The sequence below is a fragment of the Hipposideros armiger genome, unplaced genomic scaffold (assembly GCF_001890085.2).
Source record: "Hipposideros armiger isolate ML-2016 unplaced genomic scaffold, ASM189008v1 scaffold_515, whole genome shotgun sequence".
NCBI lineage: Eukaryota > Metazoa > Chordata > Mammalia > Chiroptera > Hipposideridae > Hipposideros > Hipposideros armiger.
In genome coordinates, this window is record NW_017731865.1 from 515,786 (window position 1) to 539,753 (window position 23,968).

At 42.0% G+C, this 23,968-nt stretch overlaps 1 protein-coding gene across 1 annotated transcript in view; it reads left to right on the top strand.

Moving 5' to 3' along the window:
- Nucleotides 1–23,968, top strand: part of AFF1 (ALF transcription elongation factor 1) — a 211,885-nt gene that overhangs the window by 92,649 nt on the left and 95,268 nt on the right. Inside the window, exons 3-4 of the mRNA XM_019668071.1 lie at nucleotides 18,329–18,449; nucleotides 18,852–19,775. Of these exons, the coding sequence (XP_019523616.1) occupies nucleotides 18,329–18,449; nucleotides 18,852–19,775 (1,045 nt within the window). The remainder of the gene's footprint in view (nucleotides 1–18,328; nucleotides 18,450–18,851; nucleotides 19,776–23,968) is intronic.

Consider the following 23,968-nt stretch of genomic DNA (forward strand, 5'->3'; position numbering starts at 1 on the left):
CCTAGAGGCATAGATGAAGAGTTCATTATTCTCTTTAGGGCTGGAGGTGCATCTGGGGGACATTTTCAGATGTCTCCTTTCTTACCCACTAGAGTGCTCTCTGTTTACCATGCACTTCAACAGTCATTAACTCACTTAATCCTTAATCTTAGGGAATTGGTACTATTATTTATCACTACCCTTTCTTAATGGCTGGTACATTTGAGACTCAGGTTAAATGGCTTGCCCAGTGGATCACAACTAGAAAGTAGCAGAGCCCAGGTTTGACCCTTTCATTAACTCCGGCGACCATGCTCTTAATCAGTTTACTATGGCGGTAACCCCCAGAATGTTCCATCCTGTTGTGTGCCGTTCCGCCTGCTCTCCGCCTTCCTCACATTTAACAGAGCCATGGTAGGAGACTGACAAACAACAGCCCGCATTTGGGGAACTTGAGCAGCCATCCGGTTGCTCTGTAGCAGGAGGTGATAGAGGGGTAAGAGGTGAGGAGGACCCGTTAGAGAACTGAGGTGAGCAGTCGAAAGGAGCAAGGAAAGAATTCTGAATGACAAAGAGTCTCAACATATCTGGCAGGGAAGAGGTTGATTACAGCAACATTTTGAACTAGCTCAAGGGACCAAACATGTAGAAAGGGAGATTGGTAGGTAGGTATAAGGTGACCACCTATTGTATTAGATTTACCTGTGTGAAATGCATTTCTAAAATCTGGGCCTTTTGTATCTGAGATATCAGATGCAACTCAAACTAGGAAAAACAGAGTCATAGAACCAGGCCCTCCTTCAAGCCCAAAGCTTTCTGGCTTGGTAATTTTGAAGGGAAGGACTTGCAGGAAAAACACTTTGAAATATGAAGAAGGAAATGTGATTCTGGCGGTTCCTTTATAGGCACTAAATCAGTACATGAAGAAATAGGACAAGAACCAGAGAAGATTATTTTTCTGAAACCTCACAAACAACCTAGTTCTCAAATAGGACAAAACAAGGATTTTTTTTTTTTTTAGAAAGATGAAGATTGGAGGAGGGAGGAAGGAAAGGTGAGCTAAGTCTTCACGGTGGCTGCTGAGGCGATTGCTCTGAAAGCTTTCCAGATGGGGGCCTGAAATGTATTCCTGCAAATGCGTGTATGTATCTATTAGATCACTTGTAGTTTCTCAACAGAGCAAAAAGCAGAAACCAGAGCAAGATTTGAAGGAGTGAGGTAAGGTTTTGGTCGGTGTGCGCGCACAGATAACACTCATGCCGCAGGCACGCATGTGCTCAAGCTGCTTGGGTCCTGCCAACAGCAGATGTAATTATGTGGTCACAAGTTCAGGACTGCTCTCTAGTTCCTTTCCTTCCAAAGGTCCACTGTACCATTTGATAGGGGAATTTTTACTTCCAAGTGAGGCCTTTCTGATAAAACTTCACGCTTAACCAGAAGTCTCCAGATGGTCTAATGGAAAGATGAGGGCGCTCCTAGTGTGTGGCCGCCTCTCAGATCCTGCCATATTTACTGGTTTCTTCTCGTGATTATTTTTCCTAAAATTTTGAAACATTCAGAAAAGTTGAAGGCATTTCACAGTAAAAAGCTTTATTCCTAGATTACACTATTAACGCTTTCTTATTCTTGCGTTACCGTGTATGTATTCATCTCTTCATTGCTGTAATCATTAACCAGCTTTCATGCTTTTTATGTAAGTTGCAGTTATCACTGTACTTTCCCCACTTCACCTTGTATGTCATTAAAGTTAAGGATTTATAAGTTTTTTTCATGTTGCCATAAAATGTATGTGCCACAAAATGCACAAATCTTAAGTGTATTGGTACTTTTGATAGTGCATACATCTGTGTAACCCAAACCCCTATTAAGATATAGAAATAATCTTAGGGTTATTTTTTGGCATGTGTGTGGGAAGATGATTAGAAGATAAGTAAATATGTACATTTCTATTTTATTTTTTCTTCTTTCAAGGTGTCATTTCTATTTTTAAAAATTTGTAACATGAGTTGTATGTGCTTGATAATATCTCATTTTTTAAAGATTATTTAGGTAATTTCTTGATTTCTCAGACTAAAACCTTTGAATTACCCAAGTTGTCTCTTGTTAAGAATTCTCCTGGATTCCTTTATTGAGGTTTCTGGGGTTTTTGACCCTCCTAAGATAATATTGAATATTGTTTTTAAAAATGACTTCTTTTATGACTGTTAGTAACTAAAATTTCTTCTGTGTCTGTGACCAGGGATATGGTGACTGCTTTCTTTAAAACAAGCAAAGCCTTCTTTAGAAAGTGCACTGAACACTTGGGCCTGACCCCCAAATCAGTAAAGATAAAAAGTTTTTTGAAATTAGCTCTTCCCTCAGTAAAGACACTTTGTGGGGAGTAGAGACCCCCACCTATTCTTTAAGACCTCCTTATTTTGGAGTAACTGTAAAGTACATGTGACAGAATGTCACTAAACGACCCCCTGCTACGTTAAGAGTGCATGTATTAGAGGAATGCTGGGAGAACTGGGTTGTGTTCTTTCAGGGTTATGCTGTGGAAGTCTTGGGTGGGGAGGCAGGGTCTCTCATAAAAGTTGATGCCACTCGTCCTGCATGGGTGGGCCCAGGGCTCTCAGAGCCTCTCTTCTTGGGCCAGGATGAGAGAAGTCTGGGGGTGATGGAATGTCTTCCCAGGTAACCTGGCATGGGTCTATAGATAACCAGGGGTCCCAAGCTACAGTGGGAAGTTGTAATTTGTCAATCAAATTATATGATTGCACGTTACCTGTTTATTTCTAGTCTGTGATCCTGCATCTTTTGGTAGTCTAATGTAAATGCTCCAGCCATTTCTCCGCCATTTTAATGTAAGGGAATACATATCCTGTGACTGGACCAGAATTGTAAGGGAAACTGAAGGCAGAGTAGGGGTAGCAGCCTTAGTTTGTGAGAGATCCCCTAGGAGGTTTTAAGTTCTAAGGAATAAGACATAAATATGTGTAATCGGTTCACTCTACCTCCATTTGAGGATCTTGGTTTAATTTTATCAAGGCTGTCAACCTGTTTTTGTCAATGTCAAGCTGACAGATGTCCTTTTATTTAAATAAAGGTATTCAAATCTAGTGGTGCAATCTCCCACCAGACTTCTAAAGAACCAGGACATTTGAGGAACAGCAAGTTCTGACCTTTAATAGCAGCCACTGGCTTAATTCTTGATACTTTCCAAAAACCACACCCGCCTGCTGGAGTAGATAGCTCAGGGAAGTTGGATGGACTTACTGTGCCTTGGGAGTTTTTAATCTCAGGGCCTTTCCTAATGATTTTTTTCTGCTCTGCCATCTCCCTCATATCATGTTCTTTTCCATTTATTTCATCCTAAAGTGATAAAGGTTTGTAGTGTGAAGGCCGTTATTCCACTGAAGATGCAGCTGGAACTGGTGACTGGAATAATTTTTATGCCTCCTACATCTCCCAAACTCCCACCAACACACTCTTTTTACAGCCCTTTTGAAGCCAGGCCGAGTATTGGAGATATTAGATAACATCATGCAGAGAGTGGCACTAGAGCCTGAAGGCTGCCAGCCTGGCACACTTTCCACCCCCCCCCACACCCCCATTATGCTATCTTTTGGAATAAGAGAATAGGGCCTTAAAATGAGATAATCAGAGATATGAATGGAGATTTTATTTTTTTTAATCTCCCCTCAATTAGGAAAGCTGATAAGAGAGTAATTTGGTGTTACTGAAAGGCTGATGTATTCCAGAAGAAATTATTTCAGTGGTCTACATACCACTTCTTTAAAATGAAACACTTCAAAATAAACTTTAAAATTCACCTTATTTTTCTTAATAATGTAGGGTCTAGTCCAGGGGTTGACAAAGCTTTTCTGTAAAGGACCAGATGGTAAATATTTTAGGCTTTGCTTCCCATGCGGTCTTTGTTGAAACTACTGAACTTTGCAGTTATTCAACTTTGCTGTTCTAGGACCAAAGCTGCTACAGACAGTGTGTAAACAAATGGGCAGGGCTGTGTTCCAATAAATCTTTATTTACAAAAACAGGCAGTTAGGCTAGATTTGGCCCCGCAGCCGTAGTTTTCCAACCCCTGGTCTATTCCATCTTTTTGTTTTTCCTTTGTTCAACATACATTTTTAGGTTCAAATTTATGTGTTGATCAATGTTAAATAAGAATCGTTTTAGAAAAATTTTCTGTCTTTGTCACTAGTAGCCTTATCCTCCCTTAACTAATTTTACTTACCAGTCTGAAATTTCTGGGCTAAGCATGTCGGGAAATTAAGGAGCAGTTTGGAGTGGGGATGTTTTAACTAAATGCTCCTTTTAAATTTGCTACTGAACCCTTTTTAATCATGGAGCTGTGACTGCTCTTTCAGCAAACGATACATGAAGGTCTTGAAAATAGTGTAAAATCATTTGGATTAGGAAGTCAGGCCAGACTTTGCATCGCAAGAATCTGTAATGAGTGGGCTGGTACTCTGTAGGCAGCACAACCGCTCTTTGGTACGATGAGGAAGAAAGAGGGCGTGGGAGGAGTGGTCAGTTTTACTTTTGTGATTATCTGAGGCCACAGTTAAGTCCCTTTGCATTCTAAACTTGGACATCCCCACTATGTTCGTTTTCTAAAACTACAGTGTTCCGTGTGCACAGTCATTTGAGGTCATTGTTTCAGGCTGAGGAAAGTCCGCCGGACCATTATCAGGGGATTGCTGCCCTGAAAGATCATTGAGCCCCTTAGGCCAGCCTGGAGGAGCTGATGGCTGCAAAAGGCTGTCATCCCCACCAATGATCAGGGGTTTCCTGGGAGAAATTAGGAGTTGGAGAATGAGGTAAATAAAATGGGTGCAAACACCCCATGGTGAATGATCACTCCTCCAGGACTTAAAAGCTTTCTCAGCAGAGGCATGGAAGCCCCTTTCTCTCTTCCAAACTTCTGCTCATCCTTCAAGCTCAGATGTCACCGCTCTTAAGTAAATCATCCCGGGCTCCTCCAGTTAGGCTTGGTGTTTTTCTCCTCTGATTCTTTAGCGCTTGGAGCCAACCTCTACACTCACCCTCAGTGGTCCCCCTTGTGTATTTCTCCAACTGGATTGTGGAATCTCCTTAGGTCTAGCACATAGGAGGGAGTCAGTGTTTACTGGAAACAAATAGATTTTCTGTTTTCATTCTGTGAGGCCTAAGATCTTGTGTGGGACTGCTGAAAACCATAGATAAGATCATTTGTGCTCTTAAATAACTTTAAGTGGCATAAATAATATTTGAAATGAATTTCTGTTTGAAGAAAATATTTTACAATCAGAGGCCCCGCTTAATATAAATTATCAGTTTTATTTGGGAACTTGGAATGTTTCTTACTGTTTTCTTACAATGAATGAATTAGCCTCTGCTTTTCAAAGAGAGCTAAAAATGAAAATTTGAAAGCATTTATAAAGACAATATCTAAAAATCCCAGTGTGTTTCTTTTGTTTTTTTAATTAATTGAACTCTCAGATTCTAGTTGTTAGCATTGAAAAAGGTGGAGGGACACTTGATTAAGTTTGATAAATACCCTTTGTTTTATGCAAGTGAACTGTGTGTTGGCAGTGATGGGGAAAAGATGATATTCTCTGCATATAAATGTTCATGGCTGGGCCAAAATCCAGCCCAAAGAATCTTGACAAGCTTTGTAAGGCTCATAACACTACTCAGCAGAGGTCAAAACGAAGGAAGACTCCTCCAGAAAAACAATGACTTACTGTTTAGCTTTTAGGAGATGCCAGTTATAGCGGGTGGTAGGAGGTGAGCTGGGGTTATGATGAAAATGAGAATATTTAGAAACATGTAATTGTTGCTTGTTGCCATATAAAATACCCATACATGTTTCCAGTTTTCTCCTATAATAAGGTCCCTGTTCTTCCTACTTGAAATGTCTGTGGAATGACATGGTAATAGAATAATGAGACTGCCTCTACTTTTTATAGCATTAAACTTTCTGAGAAAACAAGTGTGACACATGCAGATAACCCAAAGGAGAGATAACTGTAAGTCAAGATGTAAAGAAAAAAATGCCAATGACTCTGTAAAACATTACATGAACACTTTATTCTTACATTCTTCTTGTGTTTTGTACAATATGCAAGTAAGGTTAGATATCTTTATGTTTTTATGTCCATGTGTTTGGTAGAGTCTGCGAAAACCTTTGTTGTAGAAAGTTTCTCTTTATATGTGTGTGTCCACAGCAGCCTGTTTTCACAGGTTTAAAATATAATTGGCGGTGCTTTCTACTACTACAGTTTGTATTAATATGTTTGGGGAATGGAGGATCCTTGAATTTGGTTTTGGATTTACTCTCCCATCATGGGATGAACGTCCTTAAATGGATAGGGGAAGAGCTCTACACTTTTGTGTGTGTGTGTGTGTGTGTGTGTGTGTGTGTGTGACTAACTGACAAAATGTGTTGATGGGTCTCTATATACTCATTTCAAAAGTAAATGTTTCGTAGCATTTTCCTCTTTAGAGAAATAAATTGCATCTTGCCAGTTTCCCTGTTATCCTATTTGTTTCCTGCTGTTCTTATCAATACACAGACATTGCTTTTCCTTTCATTTTCCAAGTGTAAGCCTTTTCCTGTTGCTTTTTGCTGTTGGTTAGCAAGCCTAAATGCTGAGCATTTGTTCTGGCTGAAGCTGTACTTGGTACATTGGCCCAGTTTCAAAAGGTTCTTCTTATCGTATGTGGTGCAATTGGTTCGCTGGAATGTGTGTGTTAGAAGTTCAGTCGTTGGGAGGGACTCTTCCTTTTGGAATGGTAAATCCTGTACAGTTTTCCAAGCTGTTCTATAGAATGTAGTTCATTCAGTTTGGTGTATGTTGGGAATTATCTGGTGCTTAAGCTGTTAAGGGACAAAATCCATTTAGTATGTTTGATTTCTTATGACTGTAGAATTGGTCTCATCTTTAAAAATAACAAGAAAACAACTTGCTCCTAAAAAATTTCTTGAGAGTAGAGTTGCATTTTTTTTTTTAACCCTCTTAGGGATATTTCAGCAATCTCATGAGACACAAGATAAATTTGGAAAAGTTTTTTTTTCTCTTGCCTTCTGTGTGGCATTTGAAAATTTGATGTATTAATTATTTACAGGATGCTTTCCGTAACTGCCTAATTTAAAAAAAAATACTATGTTTTGAAAATGCTTCTGTTAACTTCAAACTATATGGTTAAAAAAAGAAACCACTACTTGAGACTCTGCCTGTGTAGGCAGAATTCCGTCCATTCAACCGGTATTCTTTTAGCCTAATGGGTTAGTGCTGCACGCATAGTGAGAAGTGAGAGAGAGAAAAGGGACTGACCTTCTGCAGTTTACATTCTTCCTGGAGGCGTGTGTGGGGAGCCAGACATAATTAAACACGTAATTGAATAGACAAGATAATTCTAGATAGTGATAAAGCAGGGTGAAGTGCGAGACAGCTCCTGCTGATGGGGCAAAGTGGCCATTTAGATCTGAGATCTCCCTGGGGAGTTGATTTTTTTATAACCTGAGATATTAGTGACAACGTCATCCTTGGCTCTAGGGACAGAGCATCCAGACTGGGACTAGCGGAACACAGCTTCCACAGTCCAACCTGTTCCAGGCATGAAAAGGCAAGTGGGCTAGTATTAGAGGAAGGGCAGAGGGAGGGGAATACATTTGGGAGGTGGCAATTAAGAGGAAGAGTGCTGGGGATGGACCTTATAGCCCAGGCTCCTGGTTTTAACCTTGAGAGTTTAGGGAAGCCTATGGAGGAATTTCAGCAGTGGTAGGAGCCACATAATCTGATTTGCATTTAAAAATTTCTCTCTAGATCTTGTATTCTCTTTGTCCCCCCCCCCCCCCCCCCCATGCATTTATAGCAGCATGGAGAGACTTCATTGTGGGATTTTGTTGTTGAAGTTTTAATCCTAGAGGCAGTTGAGTAATATTCTGATTCTCGTTGGTTTAAAATGAAATGTGTATTTGCTATAAATGTTGCCCAAACATTCTTTTCTTTTTGATGTAGTAGTATATGTGGACTTTTGTGGCTAATTAATAAAGATGACAAACTGGAGAGTAAAACCTGTAACATTAACTGATAAACATATGGTGTTATTAGCTGAGGCAGCTTTCATGGCTGATCTAGGAAAGAGTGATGTCAGCTTCCTTCTAGGTTTGAGTCATTTGATGGGCACAACAGTCTGGCTTTAGGTATCAGACAATGAATCATATTTTGTCATCAAATAATAAGACCTGCAGGATTCAGGAGAATTCTGGATTGTTTGAAATTGAGTAATGCTTGAATATTCAGTTGACCCCTGAGCCGTGGTGGGTAGAGGTGTGGCGGGGATGGGAGCACTGACCCCCTGTGCAGTTGAAAATCTTTGTATCACTTTTGACTCCCCCAAGCCTTAGTTACTTCTTGGTATCTGCAGGGGATTGATTTCAGGATTTACTCCCCCCCCCCCATGGATATCAAAGTCCCCTCTATAAAATGGGGTGCATCAATGCATCCAGTCTGCCCTCTGCTTTTGCGGCCTCCCAACCTCGGATCAAAAATAGTACAGGTATTTATTGAAAAAAATTCTGTGTATTAGTGGAACATTCAGTTCAAACCCATGTTGTTCAAGGGTCAACTGTGATTATTACTGTCAAAGATGTATATTAAGCATCATTTTTTGCTAAGGACTGTGCTCTTAGGAATAGTTTTTAGTTCTTGCCTTGAGGGGGTTCACAGGACAATAAGGGAAACATGGGCACATGTACAGTCCATCCCATTTTTGTATATGTATGTAAACGGGGACAGATCCACAAGAACAGATGCATCCCAGAGGAAACCATTCACAGCAGGGGATGGGAGGTGAGAGTGGAGGTTGAGGCCAGAGGCAATGATATTTTGGAAGGTTTTGAAAGTCAAGTTAGAAATTCATTAGGGAACTTGGCAGAGAGAAGAGCTGTGCTTTCCCCAGCCTCCCAGTTCCTTGTGTTCAAAGAGCTGAGAGGTGAGGCAATAAATGGACACTCCACGATGGCTGCGAGGTAAGTGGAAGCCAGGTGGTGAAGAGCATTGCCTGGCATCCCCAGTCACTAGCTTGAATCCTGCCGGCAGCAGGGAGCTCAGAAAGGTTAACAAAACTTGAAGCTTGCTTGTTGACATTCTTTCTTATTTTGTGACCACAGCATTCTTTTAATTTGTGGCCTAATGATATAGACTTTCAACAGCCTCATTATTTTATAGGTATGTGGCGTGGGCCTTCGTGGCCAGTGGAGTGTGTGTTAAGTATGGTAGGGCTCTGGCTGATCCCAGCACACACCAGACTTGCAGGGGAAGAGCCAACAGCATCTGCCCGTGTTTCTGGTTGGTGCTGAATGTGCAGTGTCAGCACAGCAGGCGGTCAGAGGTGGCTCTGATCACCAGGACCTTTGTAACTAAAGGGGGAGATGTAAATTACCACTCAGGTGGCAGATTTACCTTTTGCGAGCCTGTGGCCACTCTAGGGGGTCATTTCTGTATGTCCTTTCAATTAACTGCCAGTCGGTCCTGTCAGCATTTTAGGGACCACTTCTCAGAGATTGAGTTTCTTGGAGTTTGTTGGTAACATTACTAGGTTCTAATTTTAAGTTACCTTAAAACCAATTATTTTCTTAACTCCTAGCTAGAGATTGTCAAATCTTTGAGGCCGAGAGTGATTTCTTTTCACTGGTGTGCTTTGTATAATTGTGTCATTTGCATGTTGGCCTTCCTCAGTCAGTACTAGTTGTTGTTTTTAATGTGTTTGGACGGCAAGGGACTTGATGTACTGCACACGGGAATGCATTAGCTCATCGCTGTCCTTGCTCCTCATCCTACTTTTGTTGGAGCTGTGTGTCCCCACCCTCACACTTTTCCCCCACTCCCCCTTTAAGGCCAATTAACAAGGAAGACACGTTCTTGTGCTTTTCCATCTAGAGCAGTGGGTCTCAACCTTCCTAATGCCGCAACCCCTTAAGACAGTTCCTCATGTTGTGGTGACCCCCAACCATAAAATTATTTTCGTTGCTACTCTATAACTGTAATTTTGCTACTGTTATGAATCGTAATGTAAATAGCTGATATGCAGGATGTATTTTCATTGTTACAAATTGAACATAATTAAAGCATAGTTATTAATCACAAAAAATATGTAATTATACATTGTGAAATATTTATTTCTAATTACAAATAAATGAAATTTTGTCTTGAAGCATGGAGACGGATAGAGGAGTGGTGTCTCGGTTCCTAAGACCATCGGAAAATATGTGTTTTCCGATGGTCTTAGGCGACCCCTGTGAAAGGGTCGCGACCCACAGGTTGAGAACCGCTGATCTAGAGGGTAAAAAATGACTCTCAACATACATTTCTAATCTTGTAAGAGGAACAAAATGGGTTATAGCAAGTCTACTCCAATTAAAAAAGAGCAGCAGCTGGCATTTGAATTTCGGAACCTAGCCTCTACTGCACTGCTCTGTGCAGGTCTATAATGATTATTTAGTAAAAAGCTAATCCTAGTCCAGGGTCCAGAATCAGAGATTTTCAGAGATTCCAATGAGAGTAATTGCCAAAATGATCAACACCCGGATATTTCTTTACCCCTGATCTTGATGCCGTTATACGTAGATGAGGCTATTCCTTTGTTTTTAATCAGAACTTTTAATGACACAAATAATAAGCGAATACCTTTTTGTGAAAAAGGATGTTAAAACAGAATATTTAAATAAAAGACTCCCTAAACCACTATACTACCGCCTACCTCCTCCACCCTAATCTGGTACTCCCCGATAGATGATGTTTGTCAAGCTTATCCTTTCAGACCCTTGCTACATAGTAACACACAATCAGAAGTACCTGGCAGCTTTGTTTTGAAAGGACAATTAACATGAAATGACTTACTTTTTATTCATTTGCCCACTTAGAGGCCGTCTCAATTTTGAACTCATACTATGCCTGTAAGTTATGTAAAATATCTTAAAGGTTGATTCCGTTTTGCAAAGTGTAGTCACGGACAACTAGTTCAGTATTGTAATGAGGTGGAGCATTCTGTGGCAAGCAGAAGTGAAGAGCTTCTGAGAGCTGTTAGCTTTGAGATGAGCCCCTCCCTGGGAGCTCCCCCAGGAAAACAACTGTGACATAATGCTGTTTTGTCATTTCACTTGGTTGGCATTTATTTCCTATGTAACATCACATTCTGTTTTAGGATGAAGTCTTTAATGTTCTTTATGTTTATTGTGTGTGTTAGGTGACAGGAGAGGTAATGAAGGTGAAATCTTAGGAAGATTTAGCTGAGTGATTTTTATTATGAGAAAGCCTTTTGCACATTCTTGCACACACGCTGAACAAGAGAGGAGAAAATTCTTCATTTCTTTGAAGCAGCATGTCTTCCGCCTTCAAAGATGGCGCCACTTTGAGTTCTTATGTTTAAATTGTATTTATGAGTCGTACTGCTTAATGACGAAACTAATTTTGTGCTTTGAAGTAATTGACATTTTTTCATAAAGCCAATGTGTGAAAAATGTTCCCTGTATGCTAGGTTGTGGGAATAGAGAAACATGGAAACAAAGGGCCAGAAGATGGACTTAAAAAGTCAGCAGGTGTGGCTTCCACAGTAAAAAGCCATGTGCACAAGCAAGAATCAAAGCTATCCTTAGCCTCCGACACTGGGATACTTATGTCACCGCTGCTCAAGCCAGGCTTGCCCAACTTTTCTGAACAGATTTCTTGTGAGGTTTATGTTTTGTACATTCAAATCAGAATGGCATAGTGCCTCTGAAACAGTAAAAAGACTCATTCTTTTCCATTTAATAAATGTATACTATCGATTTTAAGATTTTCCCCTTTTCTTCCTGCCAAATGTCACTTCCATGCCTCTGAAGATAAATACACAGGAGAAATTACACTCTATCCTCCAAGGGAGAATTCAGCTTTTAAAAGTGAGTTCTAGAGAGAGTTGGTCACATCTCTCAGAGGAAGTTCTGTGTGAAGTGACCAGTCAAGGGTGATAAATGGGTACTCAGCTGTGCATAGCCTGCCCTTTGGGCTGAGAGTTGCCATGGAAGCGCCCAGTGGCATTCAGCGATCCTGCATGACTAACCTAGATTTGCAGCAGGACCCATGGGCTCCAGCCTAGCAGAAGGAGGGTGCTCCCAGTCAGATGATAGCAGAGCCAGCACACCGCCCCACGTCCCAAGCCCAATGCAGGCCTTCCTGTTACCTTCTTTTCCTCCTTCCACATAGACGCTTTCCTTTTTAGTGCAAGGGACAGAGAAAAAACGGGGGTGGGGGGTGGGGTGTCACTCTCACTGATCCTTACCGAGCTGTGATTTCTTCATTTTACCACAGTGTTTTCACACATCCTCCCATATCCCCCAGGAGAAGTGTTTCAAAAGCCCGAGTGAATGTACCCTGACAGGTCCCAGCATGGGGTTGACTAAATGACTGCATTCAGGGGCTGAATGCGCAGCTCTGAATTCCTCAGGAGTTGCACCACCTTTCTGAAAGTGCAACACCCTGGCTGTGTTTTAGATTTCCGAGCTTCACTCAGACTCCCGTGCTGATTTACAGAATGGTGGAATTCTGTTTGCAAAAATACCTGTGATGCAGCCCACCTTGGTGACAGCTTGTGCACTTGTGTCCTGCAGGGTGAGTCTCACACGTCATTGCTCTCCCCAGGTACTGGAAACGGAAGCCTCTGGTGTTCCCCATCGGTCTTTCTGGTTCACTCAATTTTTAAAAATTTGGTGGAGGAAGTGGTTTGATGCATTCTGGAGATCTTTTTTGCTGCACCCATATTGAACCTTGCAGATGGTGGACAGTAGTAAGAGCTTGGCTACGGAAAGTCATTCTCTATCTAAAAACATTTCTGCAAACTTCTGGTGGAGCTCACGGATGTCTACCTGGTGGTCAGACTTTGCACCCTCCCCAAAGGCACATCAACACATGGACTTGTTTTGTATGCAGTCATCAGCTTCAGAGCACCACATGACCTGATGTGTTTTTCTCCCCAGATGGGGTCTCCTGGGCTGACCAGAAAGCTGGCATTGAGGCCCTAGGAACATGGCCTGTGTCAGTTAGCCAGACGTTCATGGGAGCAGAGCCCAGTATCGGGCACATAATGGCCACTTTGGTGCAAGTTTATTTACAGCCTGTCCTTGAAAGAAATTAATGTGAAGAGCCTCTTAGCACATTAGAGATGACTTGTGAATCCAGAGGTTATGGTGGGGTCAGTGACCTCAAGTCTGTAAATTTTAAAAAGGCTCTAAAATAAGAATCGTAGCACAGTTTTTATAACTCGAAGAGCAGCTTCATGCTGTCGACCATCCCTCTCTCAAAGGGCCCTCTGTTAGGTCCCAGGGTAAGAACAGATCTGTGGGTACATTCACCCAAACATATTTTATGCTCTGAGATTGCTCTGCTGGCAGGGCTACCTGAGTTGTTGATGTGTCCCTGTTTGGGACTAAGAAATCATAAAGGTTGTGAGTGATTGCAAGTTAACATATTAGCACAGCTTTTTGGTCGTTGGCCTATTTAACACAACCTTTGGTGCCAGGCCGACCTTCCTTTCAATGTTTAGATCTACCATTGACTACCAGGTGAATCTCTGAGCCTGATTTTTTTTCACCTGGAAAATGGAGTTGTTAAATCCCCTTTCACAGAGTTGTGGAAATGAAATAGGAAATGGATTTGATGTGCCTGAACCAGAGCTAGCTGAGTAACATGCTAAGGGTGGCCGTCCGTGGCCGTTGCCTAAAGTGATCTGTACAGCGCAGAAAGCGCGTGCTCTCTTGTACTCCTCAGAATCACCTAGGAAATTGTTAAAGATGCAGTTCTTAGGCCCCACATCAAATCTACTGAATCAGAAACTTTGGGGGCGGGTGTCTGTAACCTGTGTTTTAACAAGCCCCTGATTCTGATGCTCAAGTTTAAGAGCCTCTTATCTAATGCGCAGGGCTGTGTAAAAATCAGTGAAGGAGAACTTGTAACTCACTTGGTTCTGTGTGGAAGAGTGAGGAGGTCTGACAAGGCTGGTGCAGGGATAAGGTTATCCTGTGAAAGTGATGATGGGTTTTTTCCTCCACACCAGAAGAAAAAAAAAATGCCTTTAATTAAATGAAGTGGTAGTCAACTTGTAATTATTCAAGGATAATTACAGAGCTTGTGAATCCAGTAGGACATTTACTGCTTCTAAAAATCCCCTCATTTAAAATTCTTCCATCCACCCCCTCCTTGCTCGCACCTTGTTTTAAAAATAATGATGCGTAGAGACTGAACAATGGTTTACTCATGCTGTGAATTGTGTTCAAGTTTTTTTTTTTAATTTACATTTCCCCTGGTTTCAAAACGGAAACAAGAAAAATATTCATGAAAAAAAATTGCCTAGTCATTTTAACAAACCATTTCTTAAACTATTGCAAACTTGGAATAAGTAAAAGCCAAGTAAATCAGAAAACAACCCAGTACACCTGGTAAAACCCTGTTAGTTACAAGAAGTTAGGCAAGCCAGAAGGAGGGCTCAGGACCTACCTGATAGAATCCTGGGAACCGTGGACTGGGCCCTTCACCTCCTGTTTCTTCCACCTTCCTCTGCCCTGCCTCCTTGGGTGAGTGAGACCCATCAGACAGTGTGGGGAAGGGTGAGTTTCTCTCCACGTCTAGACTATGAAATTCGTCCTACAGGTGACACTCATGCTGTCTTTCCTCACGTCACTATTTTTTTGGGTATTTCAGTTAAAGGGGAATGGTGAATAAGGGGAAAAAAAATGTGTTCACAGTTTGTCTCAAAATTGCTATAGTATTATTACATGTCTGCCAATAAAATCTTGGTGTGGGTTTAAAAAAAATATTTTTTAACTAAGGAGGTAAAATCTTAATTAACCAGAATCCTTAATTTAACAGGCTTTCCTCCCTGTGGGAGTCATCACTTTTGAATCTCATAGCAATAAGCCAGTGTTAGGAATTTTGTAAAATTAGGTTCTTATTATTTCTGTAGCAGTTTTTATTACTTTGGAATGAACATCTAGAAGCATGGTAAAATCTTGCCGATGCTGAGCTGATTGATTTAGAAATACTTTAGTAATTTTAAACCAGTGTGGCTTTTATAAAGACGTGTGTGAAGTGGACAGGAAAATGATGGTTGAGGTACTGCTGTTCACACCCTCACCTTTTAAACTGAACTGAGAATGTTGCCATCTGGGGTTCCCTTTTCTGAGACAAAGGTAGCAATTACTCAGAAGTTAGGCATAACTCTGCCTTATAAAGCAGAACCAAAGGCTCTGGACACTGACACGCGAGGAGAGCTGTAAGGACCCCCCTGCTGTGACCAGCAGCACCAGGAAAGGGAGGGGAAGAGCCGAGCAGATGCCGGCTGTGGTGCACGGACCAGGTAGCTTTGGAAAACGGAAGCGTAGGGGTTCAGGTTGCTCAGGGGACAGTTGCATGCCCCACCCCTCCCTGCAAACAAAGTGGCTGGAAAGCAAGTTTGAAGGAAAAAAGAAGTTATTTCCTGATCAGCCCTTTTACTTGGCTCCTGCAGTTGTATGTTGATGTTACATAAAACTTTTTTGAACCTACAAGAGCAGAGAGCAGTTACCAACATCATAAAATAATTAAAGGAATTTTTTTTTCCAGATTTATATTGGGGAATTGGGGGAGGGGACCAGATAAGTTGCTGTGCTTTTGCTCTTGAGTCTAGTTGTGGAGGACGTTGCCTCACTGGCCCATGTTGGTATTATCATTGCGCTCTTCCTGGGTGAGGCAGATCGGTCGCCGGCCATTGGACAGCCACTCACAGTGGCTCTTGGCAGCCCACTGCAGCAGGGGCTGCAGCCTATACCGTCGCCGGGGCCCTCTGGCATCCCAAGCCAGCTCTTAACCAACGTGCCACTTGGCTGGCCCTAGATGGTTATAATTTTTTAAAAAATTGTTTCTGCATATGTCTTCTAAAGTTAGAATTTTTTTTTTTTTAATTAGAGAATTGGGGAAGGGGAACAGCCAAGTTGTTATTCTTTAATCTTAGTTGTGGAGGCAAAGATAGCTCAGCTCCAAGTCCAGTCACCATCCGACCGCCCATTGGGCAGCTTGTGGCTGCTCAGCTCAAGGTGCTGTGTTCAATCTTAGTTGCTGTGTGTGTGTGTGTGTGTGTGTGTGTGTGTGTGTGTGTGTGTGTGCGCGCGCTCACGGGCATGCACGTTGGGGGGTGGGCAACATCCCATGCGGGAGCCAAACGACAACCATTGTTAGGAGCACGTGCTTTCACCAGCTGAGCCTTCCTGCCACCTTTTGGCAGCTCAGCAGCAGCTCAGCTCGGGCGCAGCACACTGGCCCATGTGAGAATCAAACCGGCGATCCTGTTGCTCAGAGCTTGCGCTCTTAACCAACTAAGCCTTTCGGCTGGCCCAAAAGTTAGATTTTTAAAACTTACAAGTAAGCTTATAAAAATATGTTGTAAGCAAAATGGCTGTTCTTTTAACTTAAAAATATTTAATGATCAGCTTCTATGCAAAGTACCTTCTTTAGCACCAGGAAAGAGAGAGAGAAATATGAATTCTATTCTGGAGTTCACATTCTAGGGGAAAGGTGAGAAGGAGAGAGAAACACTCAGCATAAGTCAGCACATACTTGGTGGACTTGGGGAAACCTTTAGAGTGGGTGACGTTGAACTAACTCCAGAGATTTGCTGGTAGCTGAAAACTGGGGATGTGGGTGTATAGTTGAGAGAGAGGCAGAGGAAATTTGTGTAATCGCAATGAAAGCGTCAAAGTCCAGGATATCACTGAGGAGCGGTACGTAGGCTGGTGTGACTGAAATATAGAGGTGGCTTGCAAGAGAATCATCCTTCTTAGGTCAGTCGGGCCTGGTGATCTTTCAGTGGAGATCAGAGCAAGAGGTTATTATAGGGTATGTTTGGGGAATAATGTCAAGTGGAATGCAGGCAGCAGGCCTGCGAGGAGACAGTGGGATAATTTCTAGAGCAGATTTGTACCAGATTGTGGGGGCATTTTAATGCCAAAGCAAGGATTTAGAGTTTATTCTGCAGCAGTACAGAGCCATCAAATGCTTGTTACTTTATTTTATTTATTTATTTATTGCTGCTCAGAGCTGGCGTCCCAGGCCAACTCCTAACCAACGCACCACTCGGCTGGCTTAAATGCTTGTTACTTTAAAATATGGATAGTGACATGAGAACTGGGGCCTTGGATCAGATTTCTTTCAATGGGAAGGCTAAATGAGAGGGACAAGATGTAGGGGAGGCAGGGAGAGCAGCAAGTGTGCCCTTGTCAGGGGAACAGGAGAAGTGAGGGAGCAGAGAGGCCAGGATATGGGGGAGGTGGGGGGTGTCTGACATCACGGCTAGAATTTCTAAAGGTACATATAGTTTTGGCAAGACAATTGAATATTTTCCTACTTATTTATTCAAATAACATTGGGGAAAAAGATGTAGTAGATAACCCTAGAAGCAGGTCTATGAGGACAAAAGTCTTTTATACTTATTTTCATTATTATGTATCACACGTGCTGGTTGGGGGTGTGTGGGCGGGAGGCGGAGCCTGTATTGCTGACATGAGGTGAGCCCACTTTTGGTTTAGATGCTAGCAAAGTCTGTGCTCTTTCTGGTTTCCATCTCTGTGTTTTGTTTGTCAGTAAATGCATTTTAACTCTTTTGGTGCCAGGGCTGATGATTTAGGGTACATTTTTATGTGGTTTAAGTCGGGCAATCAGATTATAAGACTTATCAGTAGGTAGAGCTTACTTCTAATATTGGATTTTCCCATCCTTGGCATTTGAAATAAGAAATAAAAATGATCTTCTCAAGTTTACATTCCAGGACACTCCCGTAGAGTAGGCTGAGAATAAAGTAAATGCTGTTTTGGGTGTCTAGTAATCTTTTAATTATGAAATAAGCCTTTTGATTTTAATCTTCCCAAATGTGCAGTACTGATCCAGGAAAACAGCTTTTTTTAAAGTTCACATCCTGCTGACTTTCAGATGAAAAGCTTCCACCTCTCTTCCGTATTTTGCAAGCCGAAAGTAAAAATACCATTAATCTTGTCTCTGTTCCACCACTGCCTATGAAAGACTGTTCATGTTGGAGTCAGTCCTGAGTTACCAAGGCAGGAGCCCAGAGTGGACACTGAGGTTTCTGGAGCCAGAACCGAGGCTGGGGCGTCACAGCCCGTTGACTGAGCCTTAACCCAGGAATGAACTGAGGGACTTACGCTTTCTTTAAATCATCTCCCTTGTCATCGCTTCTTCTGGACTTGTCCTTGCCTCCCTCAAACATGTACATGTGCACAGAAAAACTTGGATACTGATAAATTTTATTGTTCTTGTTCTTTTTGTGGCATCTGAAACAGCTTGTACAATGAAGATAGAAACCTGCTTCGAATTAGAGAGAAGGAAAGACGCAATCAGGAAGCTCACCAAGAGAAAGAGGCATTTCCTGAAAATATTCCCCTTTTTGGAGAGCCCTACAAGGTATTTATTTTATACTAGAAAGTCTGGTTTATCACAATATTTAACTCTGTGATGAAAGTGAGTTTGTACAAGGGCCACAACTGTGAAAATAAGACAGCTTACTTATCCTAGAGATTGTTTCTGGAAACAAAATATGAAAATTCTTTCAACCTTGTTATAGTCAAAATTACCTAAGTTTGTGGATTTCTTTTGTAATGTTAACCTCCTTTATGTAGTAATATTTGTCCACAACAGGCTTCTCCATTGGGAGTTGAGTTTAAATTGCATGTTAAATTCTATGTTACACATTAAATCGAGGTTTCTTTCTTAACGGTGTTATGTAACATGGTTTATTAAATGTTGGTTTTCCTTAGGGTTTTTTTTTTTGTATCTAACTTTGCTGTCTTATCTTTCTTTTTTCAGACAGAAAAAGGTGATGAGCTATCCAGCCGAATACAGAACATGCTGGGAAACTATGAAGAAGTAAAGGAGCTGCTTAGCACTCAGTCTCACCCTCATCGCTTGGATGCTTCTGCAAATAGGTCGGGCAAGCCAAGATACCCTTTACTTCCTGAGAAGGGGAGCAGCCTCCCACCGCACTCCTTCAGCACGAGTGTCCATCACCAGCCTATTAGCACTCCTGCCTCCGGACCACTGTCTGTTGGTAACATTAGCCACAATCCAAAGATGGCACAGCCACGAATGGAACCAGTGCCAAGTCTCCACGTCAAAAGCCATGGCCCCCCAGACAGCCAGCGCCTGACCCAAGATCGCCTTGGTCAGGAGGGGTATGGGTCTAGTCACCACAAAAACGGCGACCGCAGAGCTGATGGAGACCACTGTGCTGCGATGACAGACTCAGCTCCAGAGAGGGAGCTTTGTCCCTTACTCTCCTCTTTACCGTCCCCCATCCCCCCTTTGTCACCTATACATTCCAACCAGCAAACTCTTCCCAGGATGCAAGAAAGCAACAAGGTTCACAGCAGTAACAGTAACAATAAAGGCTACTGCCCAGCCAAATCCCCCAAGGACCTGGCAGTGAAGGTCCGCGAGAAAGAGACGCCTCAGGACAGTTTAGTGGCGGTTGCTAGCCTTGGGGTAGCCCCTCCCCAGCCACCTTCTCAGACTTTCCCTCCACCCTCGCTCCCCTCAAAAAGCATTGCAATGCAGCAGAAGCCCACGGCTTATGTCCGGCCCATGGATGGTCAAGATCAGGCTCCGAGTGAGTCTCCTGAACTGAAACCACTGCCGGAGGCCTACCGGCAACAGACCTTTGAAAAAACCGACTTAAAAGTGCCTGCCAAAGCTAAGCTCACCAAGCTGAAAATGCCTTCTCAGTCAGTTGAGGTGAGTGGAATTTCATATCTGGGGCAATTCCAGCATGAAGAAAGATTTGAGAGGGAAGTTTCTGGAAAGTTGGGGGCAGGGGTGTCAGTAGCTTTTGGGTGGGACAATTCCTTTTTGGCCTTAGGGTCTCGTTGACCTACAGAAAACTCACGCCTGAGATGAATTACTGATGGCAGATACTGAAATGTGATTTGTAGAAAGGTTAACAAAGATATTTTTATTGAGCCATAATTTACACATAGTAAAATATAGAGATCATAAGAGTATGGTTTGCTGTTTTGAAAAGTGTGTACACCTGTATAAACCACAACCCAATAAGATAGAGGACATTTCTGTCACAAGAAAATTGCAAGGAAGGTTTTGAGCTGTCTTGTTTCTGTTTTGTTTGTTTGTTTTGGGGAATACTGGCTTCTTTAACATTTTGAAGAAAATAATTGTTTTGGTTAATAGTTTGTTGCCCCAGTTAGTTTTTTCTGAGATCCAAACCATAAAAAAGTAAAAGCAAGGTTAAAATGTTGAGGCAAAGGATTAACTTTTTTAGAGATTTGATCCTTATAAATTGTAAAAAACTTGGAAACTAAAGTTCTTTTCTAATATTTTTTTATTTACAATGTAAGAAAGAAGAGTGGGGGTGTGGTGACATTTGAGAGTGTCACAAATATAATACAGAATGTTATTCAACTATGGCTGTTTCAAGTAACCAAAATACTGTATCTTTTTAAAGAAAGAAAGAAATTCCTTTTTTTGCCCCTTTGATAAATGGCAGCATTGTGTTTGAATGAGGAGAATCAGAGAACTCATCCTATCACTGAAATTCTAAATTAGCACCAGTGACTCCAAAATTCAGATAAGTAGTGTAAAGCAAAATGTTTGAAGTGAGTTTTTAAAGCTTATCTGCTAAGGTAAAGTCTGTGGTTTTTGTTTCATGTATTGTATAAACATTCTAATGTGCATATCCATTGCTCAAAGACTTGTGTGCACTTAGATATCAGTCTTACATAGTGCTAGAAGGTAAAATTCCTTAAAGTTAAAAAAAGAAAAAAAAAAAGCAGATTCTGGGATCCTTAGCTGAAAGATAACTCTTATCTTTAAGGAGAAAAATTTGTTCCTTGATGATATCAGCTTATGGTTTAGAAGAGGTTAGGGCTCTGTCCACAGTCAACTCTTGAGCTGGATGGAGTGTCTCCGGATGTCTTGTTTGGAGGCTGAGGAAAAATGAGAAAGAGGCGAGTAAAGCAAATGGTAGAAACGACCAAGTCAGCAGAACTCGACCTTTAACCCCAAGTTATGAAGATGTACCACAATGAGCCATTTATTGAACATTTTGTGCAGTGATGGGAGTTAGGGATAGGGAGCAGAATGAAGGCCAGGAAGAATCAAGTGAGCTCTTCCCTCTTTGAAAGGGCCAATCAGCAGCCTACCTTATAATTAAGACAGTAAAGAACTTAATGGGATTTGCTTTGCTTTATTTATCAAATGATGTCAGTTCTATTTTCCTACTTAAAGAAAAACAGGGGGCCAATTTAACATTCATTCATTGTTTTTGTAAAAACTAAGCAACTAAAAATTGCTTTAAAACCATTTTAAGACAAAACCCCAAATAATTTCATGGTCCACCAAATGTCCAACCATATGCTTTAGTGCCGGGTGGGATGCCAAAGGAGGATTAGTTTGCCCCAGGGGAGATGACAGCCAGTCTAGCGGGGAGATCAGCCTACACACATGAAACAGTTTGAGGACAGTTGAGTACAAACTATCTGCTACTAGATGCTTGGAGAGTTTCAAGTGTCAGCCTTGAGACAGCCTATGTAAATTCAGTCAGTAGGTTTCTCAGCCCTTCAGGAGTGAGCATTCTAGCTAACTTTTTGCTTTTTTGGTGAAAAAAAAAGATAAGCTGAGTTAATATTTCTTCAGGTCTTATTTAATATATAATTTCAAACATAGAACGATGTGAGATGGCCCTTGCATATTTTCTGAGTGGACATTTGACATTAACAAAACCCTCCATAAGTTTTGTGATTGGAGAGGGGGTTTTCTTGGCACTGATGCACCTGCTGTCAACAATTGAGCAGATGGAAACTTTTTGTCTTTGGCCCGTGTTTGCAGTCAGCATTCGTTTTAATTCTGTGGCTCCCTCTGGCTTCTGGTCAGGGTTCTCATGCCAGTGCCAGCTACAGTGGCAGCCCCCTTGGAGCCCCTGGGCAGTGAAACTGAGGGGTCAGGTAGATAGAGGGCTCATGGTGTCCTTTGTTGAGGGAATCAGGAACCAAGAGCTTGGAATGAAAGGGGAGCAGACCTGGGAAGCAGTGAGATTGGTACTCTCTGGCTAGGTTTGGGATTTTATTCAGCTCTTCTAACAAAGATCTCACATTTCACAGACGTAAAGTACCATTAATTTTCACACACCCAGGACAGTGGGTATATTTTTATGTTTTTAAGACAATGTAGATTGGGGCGGCCGGTTAGCTCAGTTGGTTAGAGCACATTGCTCATAACGCCAAGGTTGCAGGTTCGATCCCCGCATGGGCCACTGACCTGCACCCTCCACAACTAGATTGAAACAACTACTTGACTTGGAGCTGATGGGTCCTGGAAAAACACACTGTCTCTGCCTGCCCATCCCCCCCACTCCCCCAATTTTTTTTTTTTTTTAATGTAGATTGAATTTTAAAATCTCAAGTATTTTGGTGACTCTAAGGAAAGCCTAGAGATGGGGGACTGAAAACGCAGGGAGTTGACCCCAGAGCAGGTGAACTCTGAAGATAGAACCAGAGTATGAGTAATACCCTGGACTCCTCTGGCACTGGGGCAGAGGATAGAGGAGGAGGGGAAGGACAGGAAGGTGGCTGTCGGTAGAGCTGTGCGAAGGGGAATGGGGCAGCTCAGTGGTTTTCCTTTATTTGCTTAATTTGTCCTAAGGCAAGTCAGAGGAAGTTTTCTTCCCCAGTTTTCTGAGTGTGAGGGTTTTGTGGTTTGTTTCACTGCTCCTCTTCCCCACTGCTTCCATGAAACAGTATGTTAAAAAGTGACCCAAAATGGACAGGCGTCTTGTCTGTTGGGTGTGTCTTCCTACTCCAGCTGCATAAGTACGGCTTCCTTACTCTGCTTTCTGTCCTTTCGCTTCATGGGAAAGACTCGGTTTGTATGTTTTAGTTGGTGCTCCTAAAAAATGATATGCTTTTATGGGATAAATCATTCTCACAGTTAAAACTTAATTTTTTTCCTCTAGGGTTTTAGGAAAGATTATCAACAGGCCCGTCCTCTGACTTGATAGAGGCCTGGACCTCAAGAATCTGCACTTGGTTTTCTCTGGGTGTGTCAGTTTTCGTTTTGTGTCAATTGGAAGATGTATAGCAGCTTAAAATGAGCCATCTGAGGCCATAGCCAGTACTGACTGATCTCATGTGGATAAATTCCAGTGGAGAGGCACACATTAGTGATGGGACCTGCCCAAGTGGAAAGTTGAGGTCCCTTTCTATTTTTCTTCTCTGTTTAAAGGTAACAAAGGAAAGGGAGAGAAAAACCATGGCATCTCTGTGTGTGTTCATGAGCATGGGCTCTGGTGGAGTGCTTAGATACAGGATGTGTGAACTAAAATAGGCAGTGTATTGAAAGGGAGAAATGAGATAAGCCGAAATGGGTATATCAAATTGTATACTGGACTTAGAATATTAGAATTTAAAGCTAAACATACAATGTTTTCATGTTGCAAATAAGGCCTAGGAGGGTGAAGTCACTTCATTTTGCCAAAATTTATAGTTAGTAAGCAGAGCCAGAGTTAGAACTCCCAGTTCTATGATCTTTGTACCTTGGCATGTTGTTAAGTTGAGTGGAGACCATCGGAGGGTTTTGAGCAGGGGAGTGGGTATATCTACTTTCTTTTTTGAAAAAGATCATTGTAACTCCTTGGTGGAGAATGGTGGGGAAAGGTTAGAAGCAGGGAGAATAGGTAGGGGGTGAGAAGTGCTGATGGCTTGGAGTAGGATGGTAGCAGTGGACACAGAAGTGGGCAAATTCTGGCTGTATTGGGCGCGGAACTGATAGGCTTTGTGATTGACTGGAGATGGGAGAGGGCATGAGTTGAGGAAACGTGAGGCATCAAGGGAGGCTTGTAGGTTGTAAAAATTATTTTTATTGATTTTTGATTTGAAATTTTTGATGTGGGATGCTAGGATGATACCAGCTACTGAGAT